This window comes from Salmo trutta, chromosome 14 (assembly GCF_901001165.1).
Source record: "Salmo trutta chromosome 14, fSalTru1.1, whole genome shotgun sequence".
In the NCBI taxonomy this organism is placed as follows: Eukaryota; Metazoa; Chordata; class Actinopteri; order Salmoniformes; family Salmonidae; genus Salmo; species Salmo trutta.
In genome coordinates this window covers 14,985,833-14,999,324 of record NC_042970.1, presented here as the reverse complement: position 1 = coordinate 14,999,324, position 13,492 = coordinate 14,985,833, and the positions used below count along the sequence as shown (strand labels likewise).

Genomic DNA, 13,492 nt, shown 5'->3' with positions numbered 1-13,492 from the left:
TATGATTATTATTATTTGACCATGCTGGTCATTTACGAACATTTTAACATCTTGACCATGTTCTGTTATAATATCCACCCGGCACAGCCAGAAGAGGACTGGCCACCCCTCATAGCCTGGTTCCTCTCTAGGTTTCTTCCTAGGTTTTTGGCCTTTCTCAGGAGTTTTTCCTAGGGAGTTTTTCCCAGCCACCGTGCTTCTTTCACATGCATTGCTTGCTGTTTGGGGTTTTAGGCTGGGTTTCTGTACAGCACTTTGAGATTTCAGCTGATGTACGAAGGGCTATATAAATAAATTTGATTTGATTTGATTTGTAAGACACTGGGTAAAGAATAATTAGGCAAAGACTCAGCTTTCTGCAAAAGGTCTGTACAGTTTATTCAGTGAACGTTCTGAAGTACATTACACAAAGAAGTTCATTTTATGCACATACCTCCACACAAACAGTAGATATCCTACGCACATCCATACATACGAACAGTAGGTGAATAGTATCCCTCCCCGGACTTCTCACCACTGTTAATCACTATCCAGCGCTGCCTGTTCCTTTCACTGAGATTAGGGGGACCTTGAAGGTTACTCCCTGTTTCTTCCAAGCCTCTTCAGGTCGGGTCACACGTCTACAGTTCTCTTAGTCTAACTAACACACATACACATTTCCCTTCCTCCCGGGGCTTCTACTAGACCTTATGGGCCTTTCGATTAGTACCTTAATTATTCATTATACATGCTACATAACTAATTAGTTACGTGACAGGGTCGGATTCTTTATTCATTTACCTTTATTATATAATTCTCTTATCAGGCACAAATACAATAATACATGGCTATAGCCTACATTATCTGTTGACTATTCATTTTTACCTAAATGATTGGCCTTTCACAGTTCAAAATCCCCTTGTAACAATCCTATTCTGGTTCAGTGGAGAACAGGTAGCTTTATGAGAAAATATACTGTTTTTACAACTATATAAAATATAGTTAGTCTTTTAATAATTATTCATTATCTGAACAACAAACTTCCATATCCAATTTTCTTTCCTGAGATAAAAAAAATCATACTTCTTTAAAATACATGCGTGCATCACACACACACACACACACACACACACACACACACACACACACACACACACACACACACACACACACACATTAACCCTACATCTTGTGTAATGAAAAATAAAATATATAGCACATCTACTTTCAACTTTAAGTAAGGTGCACGGAATCAACAGAACTGTATCATTACTTTACATTCTTGGTCAAAATACAGCAAAAGAGTAAAACTTCAGAAAATCGTTAATTTAATCAATTTAAATGTACATCATTTCATTGCTACAGTATCCCCTACCCTAAAAGAGCATCATAGTCTATGTACCATACTAGCCTGCCACTGGTCGGCCGGATCCCAGTGATGGGCCAATATTTTGGGTTATCCTTGACTCGGCTGAGCTGGGTGACCAGCTCATGTTTGCTCTTACCCATCACCAGCACACCTACTTTCTGGGCCTGGTTGATAGCCTTGAGGGTGAGGCTCATACGCTGGTGAGGCTTGGCTGGGCTCTCGGTGAAGGCTACTAGACTGTTCCCATGTGCGACTAGTTTGCTGCCTGGGAACAGAGAGGCAGTGTGGCCGTCGTAGCCCACTCCCAGCAGGACAAAGTGGAAGCTGGAAGCATTAACCAACTGGGTGATGTCGCTCTCATAGAGCAGCGCTCCACTATCCTCCTCCACACACAGCCGCTGGTTCATCTGCACCGGCATGGGGTGGATGTTGAAGTAGGACATCTTCACGTGTTGGAGCAGGTGGTCGTGCAGGGTGCGGAAGTTAGAGTCCAGCTCTGTGAGAGGCACGCATCGCTCGTCCACCATCCACACATGGGTGTCCTTCCAGGGGAAGGAGTAGTGGTGACGGGCTAGCCTCTGAAACAGAGCTAGGGGACTGGAGCCCCCGGAGAGGGCAAGGTGAAAGCGTCCACCGTCCCTTACCGCGTTCTCCGCTGCAACCTGTAGGTCTGCGGCCAGCCGCACTATGAGCTCCTCGGGCCAGGCAGACACCATGTCAGCGCTGCGGTACTTCCCCTGCATCACCTGGAAGCTCTCCGTCCCAGACCTGCCCATGTGGTCCTGGGTGACCATGACCACTGCCTCATTGGCGAAGGTCACCTCCCGTCCCAAAAGTTTGATATCCAGCATGTTGCCATTGTCCGCTCCCCCGGGATACAGGCGGGGTAAGGTGTCGGCCAGGCTCTGCAGGAGAGGTGTCCAGAAACTCCAGGAGGCCAGCAGGTTCTCAGCACTGATAAAGCCGTCCTTCCGGCCTTGGAAGATGTGCAAAATGAGTTCTGCGTAAGCCTCCCTCTCCACCGTTGGCGTCAGCACGTAGTAGTCTGAGATGTTCAAACCTAATACACTGACATCTTTGTGTTCTGTTACCTCCTTCCACTCAGTGTCCATCAGGTCTGGCTTGAACAGGTTCTTACTCACGAGAATGGCTGGGTACTGCAGAGTACCGTGACCAAAGTAGAACACAATCTGCTTGGGCTTGCAGTGGACGCTGCTGTGGCTCTGGATACAGAAGATATCATTCTTGAACAGAATGCGAGCGTAGCCTACGCGCTCATCCAGCATCTTCCCTGAGGTCAGAATGACTGGCATGCCCTCGTACTGGGCTAGGTCAATGTGCACCATTATACCTGAAATAGAAAAAAACAGTTTTATCAATGAAATAAAAAAAACTAAATCATCTATGTATCACATGTAGGGTCCTGTGTTTTGGACTATCATGCCACATGACTGAGACTTTAACTTTTATTTTAAGCCTTCTCAAGAAATCAGAATTACACCAAAAATGAAAGTATTTGTCTGAGGATGGTGCTGGAACATCTGACATAAAAAGAAAGGGGGACAGTTTGATGAAAAAGCTTTAAATAAAAGGTTAACAACCAGATCATGTGACATGATTGCCCAAAACACATGGCCCTAATCATATGTTATTACTATGTGACAAATAATGTATCCTTTAATAAGCCTTTAATGCACAGGCTGAAGAGAAGAACTCCTACAGACAAACGTTCCGATGACACTTACCAGCAAAGGTGGGGGTGAGGCTGAAGTGCTCCTTTGTTTTGCTCAGTTCTTCCTGTACCTCTGCATTGTAGGCCTGGTACTGACCAATGGCTGCACAGTTCCTGTCCAGGTGCTGCAAGGCACTGAAGATCTTCAGTTTGTTCTTGAGGACCTCCTTAGTGTTGCTCAGGTTGGATGGGAGCTCCATGGTCAGAAGGGTCATGACCTCAGTCAGGTGGTTCTGTATCACGTCTCTGATCACACCATACTGTTCATAGAAGGGGATGCGACCTGTGACAAAGGGAGAATAAATCAAACAATCAAAAACTCTGACAGGTGATGTTACTATCCCCATCACATATTTTATAGAGGGGGTTAATACACTTGCTTTAACTATACAGTACCTTTGGCATCCAGGGTCTCCTTCAGTACAATCTCCACTCTCTCAATGTGGTGCTTGTTCCAGATAAGATCCAGATGCTTGCTGTTCTCCCTTCTGAATGGCAAAATCTTAGATACAACCTTTTGAATATAAAAACAAACAATAGAATTAAAACCAGTTCAGTTGACAGTCATTTTGCACTGCTTCGCTAAGGTTTTAGTCATCAATCTTGCAAAAAGGCAGAATTGTATCAATGTAGTAGTGTCCCCCCCCTATGACCTTTGGCTTTCACCTCTAATTGTTTATTTATGTCTGAGAAAAAAATACTTTTCAACCCATATGATCTAGTAGGCAATATAAGTATAATAAAACATTTACAAATATAATATGATAAAAATACAAAATTATGTCAATGAAACTTTTCATTATTTTATAATGTCCATACAGTATAAAGTTAGAATCTGTTTTTATGAACATCTACCCAAAATATTTCACCTTCTTTATTACTTTACCAAACATATCATGACATTAGTGATGTTCACAAATGTAACAGATTTTGGACTGTCTAAATCAACATTTAGGCCATTTAAACAGCGTGTGTTCCTCCTATAGACAAAGGGAGAAGGGCTATGTAAAGGGATCGATTTTGTTGTTCTGAGCATATGCAATGTGTCTGCCTCCGATGTAAAACAAATGTTTGACTTCCACACAAATGACTTATTTTAGGTTTAAGGAAGTGTAGAGCCATGAAAGTTATGTATTTAGATCCACCTCCTCGAGACAAATTCAGTGCGTGTGCCGTGAAGCAGTCAAGCTGGATAAATGTTTTTCTAAAGGACCACCCCCCAGAAGATGTTTACATAGTCCTAGGAAGCTCTGGCTGTCTTCTGACTTATAAAACGGTGGGAAATCAATCAAATAAGTCATGTCAACATTAAAACATTTTTTAAAGTAATTCTAGTGCCTGATTTCAGGACGGTCCGCTTAATTAAACAAAAGACCTGCTTCAAATGTGAAGTATTGTGTTAAAGTGTAACCTACTATGTATGGACTGATCAAGAGGCCTACATCACCTGCTTCCCTAAATAGTGGTCAATCCTGTACATCTCGTTGTCTTTGAGGGAGGCACCCAGTTGAGTGGACAGGAGTTGGGCGCTACTGAAATCATGGCCAAATGGCTTCTCCAGCACCACCCTCAACCACGCCCCGTCGGTCGGCCTGCAGCTGTTGATCTTTTCTGCAATGTCTGCATAAGCGAAGGCTGGCACTGACAGGTAGAACAGCCTGCCTGCCTCCACTATGCCCTCCTGCCTCAGCTGCTCTGTCAGGTGTTTGCCCAGGGCCTGGTAGTCCTCTGAAGTATTCAGCTGCCGATACTCAGCCAGCCTCAGGAACTGCTCCTTCACCAGGGCACAGCGCTCCACAGACAGCTCCCGAGGACAGACCACTCCCTTCAGCACTTCAAACAGGATCGGCGTGGCCTTATCGTTGGGCGACAGGCCTCCGCCATAAAAGGAGAAGCTGTAACCACTACTGACCTGGTTAGCGTACAGCTGGAAGAAGCCCTGCCACAGGTACTTCTTAGCCAAGTCACCTGTACCTCCCACTATGACCACTGACACGTGCCCTAGGCTCTGTGCTCCCTTGGCCTCCTTGGCATAGCCTCTCTGGACATACACGGTGGCCAGAAGCAGCAGTGCTGCCCACACAACCTTCCACATTCTCTGGTCCAACACAGGTCAGCTCCTACAGGAGAGAGACAGAGCAAGAAGAATCAGAGCACTTCAAAAAGGTGATTTACAGACCGGTTGTGGATTGCTAAGTATTTCCACATTATTAACCCATAATCACAGTGGCTGAATTAACCACTTAAAACACACATTGATTACAGTTGTGGATTGGTTTTCCGCCAATGCAAGCAGGAATTCTGTGAGGCAGCCTAGTCTACTCTTAATAATGTGGCATATTTGGTTTGTGGGTGGAAAGTGCCAGCTCTTAGCTATTCCATGAACTACAACATCACCCCCCAACATAATCTTCTTACATGTCTCTGTCATAGGTTCATCTATAGGTCAAAGTATTTATTTTTTGTGTCAAAGTGAGGGAACTAGTCTGTCAGTAGATCACATGTCAATCCTGTGGTAAATGTTCTTCACATTTCCCACATTGATTGTATTCAAGTGGTTGAACCCCAAGGCCTACGTGTTTTGGGGTGGAAAGTTAGAGACAACCAGACTGCTCAAATTGCAGAGAGAGACAATGGTTTCTAGACTGAGCCCATTGAAAAGAGTGTGGCCTAAGTCAAAATGTACAAGATAAACAGACGAGACATCTACCGTAAACAGCTTGCATAACTTTACTGTAACGTCTGAAATCATAGTCAAGTATTGAAGTTTACACAGCAAACAACAAAAGTCAATGCCACTGAATTCTTCTGGGAATCAAATACTATTGGAATGGATGGAAACTTATTAAAACATTTACAGTTTTAGCTGACAGTAAGTCAAGATTAAGGAGTGGTCATATCCAAACAACCCAGATCACAGCTCTGACTGCAGGATGTGGATCAATAAAAGAGGAGTAAAGATGAACATAGACCAGGTCATTCAGTGTGAACAAATATCCATGGCATTAAGTTCTTGAAACTTTGGGTAACCAAAGCCTCCTTTACCACACTTAAGACCACACATTGTATAATGATTTCAGTGACAGTAACATAAAGACTTGCTCTGTACTGTATACATATTGTAAGTTAGGCTAGTGGCAAAGATAGAGGAACCATCTCAATAATCATTTTAGATACCTATCCTACGTGTCTAAATCCCAATCCTCCTGAGAAAATGTCTTTGACCCTTCAGGGAAATAAAAAATGACATGGATATATAGTTGTCCCATTTTCATACAGAACGACTCATTTATGACTATGAGGGATCCACTCAGTCCCAATAAATAGTGTACAAAATACTATAAATACATATTTTGAGTAACGATTCAGTATTAACTCATGATAAGTGCAGAACTAACAAACCATTGAATTAATAACTTCTCAAAAGTCATATTGTGGGGGAAAAACTAGAAAGCCCATAGCAGCCTGATTAGTAACAACAGTGCTCACATTGTTAACCCAGTCTGCCTCTGAGGACATTAGAGAATTGCAACACAGTCCTCCAGATGATCTGAAAGGCTGGATATTGGAAAGTAAAAAATGTACCATCCTGAAATTATACAGTAGCCTACACTCAATAAATGTGGAACTTTGTAGAAACTCAAAACCCACCCAGTGCAAATGTATTGAGCCTTGAAGCCTTCATTCAACTAAAATACAGAACCAAATGGTTTAACTTCCACCTTCTGTCTAGTGTGTTTATCACATTTACATCCAAATTATATGTTAAACCTTGAAAAATAAGCAATAATAGCTAGCTTTTGGATACTATTTTCTCCTACTATTCATTTCCGACTGAAATACAAAAAGGGACTAAATAACCCTGGCTAAAATATGATGTATTTGTCATGAATAGTGTCCTCTCACCTACGGCCCTGCCATCACAATCTATGCCCATACAATAGGTCTGACAGCTACACCTGCTAGCTGTCTGACTTCAGCCATGCAGTAGATGGATACAATGCTACCCAACAACAGCGTTTCTGTCCATTTACAAACGATTCAGTATTAAAGTCATGTTGTATAGCTAATCTAGCTCACTCAAACTATTCAAACTAACCTAGTCTGAACATAACAAATAATAAACGAATCCATCTCACTCAAAATATTCAAACTAACCTAGTCTGAACATAACAAATAATAAACGAATCCATCTCACTCAAACTAACCTAGTCTGAACATAAAAAATAATAAACTAATCCATCTCACTCAAAATATTCAAACTAACCTAGTCTGAACATAACAAATAATAAGCTAATCCATCTCACTCAAACTATTCAAACCTAGTCTGAACATTAAAAAAATAATAATACAAAAAAAGATATACATTCTATGGAAATTAAGTTTACCTTCTCCCTCGACAATCAAGTTCGATGAAAGATCACATCCGTCGATATTTATGTCAAAATACACTTCCTATAGCAGTCACGTGACATCTGAGCGCTTGAATAAATTATGCGTTTCACAGATATGTGTCCATACCAAATAGCCCGTACATTTCACCAGAGGCGTAATTGTTCAGTCAGTTACATTGGGATCCTGCATTACAGTTTTTTCCAACTGCTTGCATACGTTTTCAAAACTGTCTCTTTTTTTCTCAAAACTCTACACACAATTCCCAAAACTGCACACACAAAATGCAAAATGCCTCACATCTCCTTCAAAATGTAACACTTCATTCAAAATGCCATAAACACATGTCAGAATGAAGCATTTGCATCAAATGGCAAACACTGCTTTCATAATAGTACATTTTTGGATATACCATGTAAACACTGTTGTTCTAAATCTAAAGCTCTTTGGTCTTTCATAGGCTTATATCTACATTTCAATACAATGTTCTACAGTGAAAGTAATCTGCTGAGAGGGGTAACAAGTACACTGTAAACACCAATGCAATGTAGAAACAGAAAAAATGTATTAGGCCAAACACTACTGTTGTATACAGTAGCATACAACAAAACCATAAACATATGTAAACCAAAAGTATATTCTTTAGAATACAGTAAAGAACACAATTGTGTGTGGGGGGTCCCGGGGGGGCAGTCCAGGAATTGGTAGGGGGGGGGCAGTCACCAGTGCTAAGCTACGCTTCATCTCTTCTCTGGGCTGGGTCTGGGCACAATACTTTGTCCACATCACAAGATACGTTTTCTCTTGCCAAACATGGAGGGAAGTATCTCCTAGCATGGCATATCCAATCTTGGACAGAGGCAACCTCTATGTCCCCACATGCGTCCTCCATTGCCTGGAGAAAAGGCATGCGGGCATAGGGTTGGCGATCATACACTTTCCAGCGCCAGGCTGAGAAGAATTCCTCTATGGGATTTAGAAAAGGTGAATATGGGGGTAGGTACAAAACTACAAATTGTGGATGGGTGGCAAAGCAGTTTTGGACCAGAACAGCCCGGTGAAAACTAACATTGTCCCATAAAACCACAAATCTAGCAGGCTCCTGATCTGGATCAGGGACAAGCACTGTGTAAATTGCATCCAGAAAAGTGAGCATATGGCCGGTGTTGTACGGACCCAGTGTGGCATTGTGATGGAGGACCCCGTTTTGAGTGATGGCAGCACACATAGTTATATTACCCCCACGCTGTCCAGGGACATTGGTAATTGCCCTCTGTCCTATTGTGTGTGTGACCTGGTGAATAAGTGTAGCATTTTGATTGGTTCTGTTTGGAAAAGGAAAGCAAGTCACTTCCTGTTAGATTTTTGTGTTTTAGGTAGAGAATTGTGTGTAGTGTTTTGAAAAAAGTGTTTTATGCAATTGACAACTGAGTCAAAGGCTGAGAAATAGCTTATGGTTTTGGATATTTGGTGTGTAGTTTTGCACTTTGAGTGAGAGGTTTCAAAAATCCTGTGACATGAACATTTTTTTGTGTGTAAGCAGTTGGAAAAAACTGTAAACCATTAGTCGGATGCAAATGCATTTTATTTGTGTTGCTCTAGATTTTTATGAAAATTTTACAAGAAAAAAAAGAGTGCGGTTGTTTACCTGAAACTACACATAAAAGTGACGGCTGACAGTTGTCGGGAATTGAAAAAGAAAACAAAAGCCGAGCATGGCAGTAGCCTGTCGCCTAGGCTATTTCACTGCGTGCGGCTGAACTGACATAGTCTTGTTAATGCCAGCCTCTGACAATCAACATAACATGCGTTCGGCATTTCAATGTGAAAGAGGTTCATGGTATTCATATCATATGCTACAATAGTAGTCAATTATTCAATAACACAGTTTAAAAATCAAACAAATCATGACAAATGTTGACCCTCTAATCTATATTATCCCATTTATTTAAAATCCCAGTTTAGTTGATACCACAGGAGGCTGGTGAAAGGAGGACGGCTCATAATAAATTATGGAATGGAGTTAATGGAATGGTATCAAACACATGGAAACTATATGTTTGATGTGTTTGATACCAGTCCATTCCAGCCATTACTATGAGCATGTCCTCCCCAGCTGCCTGTGGTTGACACCTCTGGCCCTTGTCTTCAGGGCTCCCAATTCTCCAACTCCTACACATGACTGCCCTCTACTGGTGTACTACAGTTATTTAGAATTTCCAACTGAGGTGCTGTACTTTGTAGAGTCACTTTGGTAACACCCTACCCCCCTGCCTTTTGCTTTTGTTATAGAATAATATATACAATAAATATACAATAAAATAACAAGATTACAAAATATGGTAGAATTGCGTGGCCTACATTACATCATGATCATGTATTGTTAAATATTGAGAAACTAACTCAAAATTGCCATACAGTAAATTCAATATTCTTTAGGAATTAGTCTTGGCTATTCACCAGAACAAGAATGATACAACAAACAAATAAACATTTACCACCACATATTTTCTTTAACGAGATAATGACTATAATATATTCAAAAAAATGACATATTTGGAACCAAGAGCTCTTTGGGCCTTTTTTCAATACTTGCAGTCTTTACCACATGACAGATTTAGACTGTAGTCATCTTAAATCAACCTCCCTGCACAAAAACTACCAGATAAGGTCATGCAATTTTCCCTGAAAACACCACATTGACCTTCAACTACACAAAAGCTACTTATAACACTATATTAAATCCTGCCAATACACACACCACACACATACACTCAGCTTTATGTCCAGTGGCCATACCCCAGAGCCCTCCCAAGTGTCCTTCCACTGTGAAATGTAAACAGTGCTTCCTGAGTATGTGTGTGTGTGTGTGTGTGTGTGTGTGTGTGTGTGTGTGTGTGTGTGTGTGTGTGTGTGTGTGTGTGTGTGTGTGTGTGTGTGTGTGTGTGTGTGTGTGTGTGTGTGTGTGTGTGTGTGTGTGTGTGAGAGAGAGAGAGAGAGAGAGAGAGAGAGAGAGAATGGGCCCATACAGAGTCTGCTAGCCCAGCTGTCCCTGCCATAACCCAAGACTTGAGAGGCAGCGCAAGCTCCGCAAGACACAAGCTGGAGGGCCACTGTATTCTATCACCTCCTCCCCCCAGGCCTTCTACCCAGCCCCTAGCTACCTTTGTTCAGACTTCAGGGCAGACGTCGTCAAGCCGAGCACACAAACGAACGCATATGAATGTCTGCTCTCATCTTCATTAGGCCCCCTCGGCCAACATATATCACATTTACTACGGCTATTTACCAAATTACATTTCACTTTCGTTTGTGCTCTGGCTCCCCCTCTATGTTCCACACCAGATCTGGGGGCAGAGACTGAACCTAAAAACACTAACTACTCATCTACTACTCATCTCATTAAATTTGTTAGACACTTTCTTTGTAAAATAAATACTGTCAAATGTAATTACAGTTTTTGTGATCTCAAATAAAACACTTGCCCCTTCAATTACTTCAAAACACTCTCATTTGGATTCATTGTTATTTCATTTATTTTATCATTGCATATGTATTTGGCACCACACTACAGGAGGGGTTTTTAACATGTTACCCTGGACTGACTCTTACACTTGATAACCACCATCACTGTGTCTTTCCTAAACACACTGTGCTTTGTCTAAACAGTTCCATCAACTCATTCTAGAAGTCTTTCATTCTGCTAACCACCAATCAGCCCTGATAGGTAATATGCTGCAGTGATGCAGATGCTGGCAGTGATGATGACTGTTCAAAGAGTGAAGTCATAGTTCAACTTCTCCCTTGTGTGAGTAATTGTTTGTGTGTTTCAACTGCATACTCACATTTCTTGCATCCATAGAGTGAAAACATGTCCGAACAGGCTCTTTTCTTTGCTTCTGAACACCACCCTTAAAAAAGTCCCTTTTAAAACACACACAGACGCCGCCCAAATTCCAGTTGTGAGAGGTGCTGAAAAGATTTGGGTTTCAGTGTGATAAACTTAAGAGGACATTGTAAGACAAACAAAGCCCCTCTCATTCTTAGAGAATACATGGGGTCCTTGTTGACAGGTATGCAACACCACTCTATACTATAGATGGAAATCTAGAGGTACTTAGCCATGGACCTATCCCCCATTTGTTTTACTGGAGCAAGTGACTTGTGAAGAAGATTTTCTGTTAACTAGTCCTTTATACGCTTTGTGTGTAGTTTGGTCCTTCAGCTTTCCCCCAAACACACACAATCTGTCTTAAGGATTATTTAAGTGATTAACAATGACTGATAGAGGATTCAGCAACCAGAACAAACTCAATAGAAATCACTGACAGAGGCGGTGGCTTAAATTTTACGTTTCATTAAACTGGCAAAGGTTCATCATTGACTAACTATGTGTCTGGGCACCTTAACCGTGAGAACTGTGCAAAACAGTAGACACATTTCATGTGAGCATTACACAAAAACTCCCTGGCCTTCACAATAGTGCTCCACCTCTCTGTTTACTCAAAGCATGAGAGGTGCAAGAAAAGCTGTGGGTCTGGGTGTGGGAGAGGCTGAATGACATGGCGTTGATGCTGCCGCTGTTCGCTGACCCTCGAAATGCAGGCCCAGCCCCCAGTGTGAAGTGTCTTTGTGTTGGCAGATCCCAAAGTAGCAGGGAACCAGCAGAGTGGGGGGGATGGGTACCAGCCGGGGGAGGGGGGGTTCAACACTCTTCTCTAGCAGGACGCATGCTCCATAGGAGGATTAAGAACACTTTATTATAATAGATAATTTGCATACCTCCAGAGGGTGTTAACCTTTGACACCTCTCTAGCACCACTGACAAACTGACAACAGAAACCGCCTCACTCAATATCTGAACCTTTCAATACATGAAGCAGATCTCGCAGACAGAAGAGTGTAAATAACTAGAAGCCTTTTATGAATACTCAGATGCAATGTTCTCCATGTGCATGAAATGTCCACATTTTCAAGTTAATCAATATCTTCATTTTTATTTTTTTAATGATTTTGAATCCTCTCATTGAATCATCCCATATGAAATGACACTTGTTTGAAAGAAAAAAGTGCATACAGATTTTTTTTAAACATGACATACACACTGATTCTCACTACATGTTCTATCATGTTCTATCATTGATGACATACACACTGATTCTCACCTCATGTTCTATCATGTTCTATCATGTTCTATCATTGATGGCATACACACTGATTCTCACTACATGTTCTATCATGTTCTATCATTGATGGCATACACACTGATTCTCACTACATGTTCTATCATGTTCTATCATTGATGACATACACACTGATTCTCACCTCATGTTCTATCAAGTTCTCTCATTGATGACATACACACTGATTCTCACTACATGTTCTATCATGTTCTATCATTGATGACATACACACTGATTCTCACCTCATGTTCTATCATGTTCTATCATGTTCTATCAAGTGAGCTCAACAGGACCTAGATGTGTGTTTATGGTTTGATTTTATTTTATTAGAATCTATTTTAGTCCTCATTTTAGACTAATCTTCCAAGAGTCCATAACAAACTTTAAAATACAATGTACATTTTCACAAATAACACACTGTTACAAACAACAGATAAATTACACTGACATATTGACATAAACAAAAACATAATATATACAAAAGTAGATAAGAAAAAATCTAAACTATAATAATGATAACTACTCTGACAGTCTGAAAAGATACATTGGTTCAGTCATCTACCATAGTCACGCATAACATCACAATCTATTGTTTGTTGGTCCTAAAATATTGCTTACATGGATTTATTGAAAGATTTCTAGTTTGCTCAGATAAACTATTATATTTTTTTATTGCTCTGAATCTAAATGTTAATTTGCCTATTTATTTTCGCTGCTGAGGTAAGACATAGATGGTGGGGATCTTGTTCCTAGTGTTGACTGAATATCTGTCTCATACCAATTGAATCCTGTTGTGAATGGAGTCTGGCCTTTTTAAATGGTGTACATAAAGTAAGC

The 13,492-nt window shown here is 41.1% G+C and overlaps 1 protein-coding gene across 2 annotated transcripts; it reads right to left on the bottom strand.

Annotated features, from left to right (window-relative positions):
* Positions 1-353: 353 nt before the first annotated feature.
* Positions 354-7,556, bottom strand: LOC115207473 (GDH/6PGL endoplasmic bifunctional protein-like). 2 transcript variants are annotated; one of them, XM_029774561.1, is made up of 5 exons: positions 7,469-7,556; positions 4,528-5,200; positions 3,477-3,594; positions 3,094-3,363; positions 354-2,699 (listed from the first exon to the last, which is right to left on the bottom strand). In XM_029774561.1, the coding sequence occupies exons 2-5, from the start codon at positions 5,173-5,175 to the stop codon at positions 1,351-1,353; spliced, it is 2,385 nt and encodes a 794-aa protein (XP_029630421.1). In that variant the 5' UTR covers positions 5,176-5,200; positions 7,469-7,556; the 3' UTR covers positions 354-1,350. The 2 variants fall into 2 exon arrangements, with proteins under 2 accessions (XP_029630421.1, XP_029630422.1); XM_029774562.1 differs by having other exon boundaries at positions 4,993-5,200.
* Between the last annotated feature and the right edge of the window lie 5,936 nt (positions 7,557-13,492).

Coding starts and splice junctions, on each gene's coding strand:
- LOC115207473 (XM_029774561.1), bottom strand. CDS start 5,175: ATGTGGAAGGTTGTGTGGGCAGCACTGCTGCTTCTGGCCACCGTGTAT. Junction 3,595..4,527: donor ACCACTATTTAGGGAAGCAG/GTGATGTAGGCC, acceptor TATATTCAAAAG/GTTGTATCTAAGATTTTGCC. Junction 2,700..3,093: donor CCTCACCCCCACCTTTGCTG/GTAAGTGTCATC, acceptor TTTCTATTTCAG/GTATAATGGTGCACATTGAC.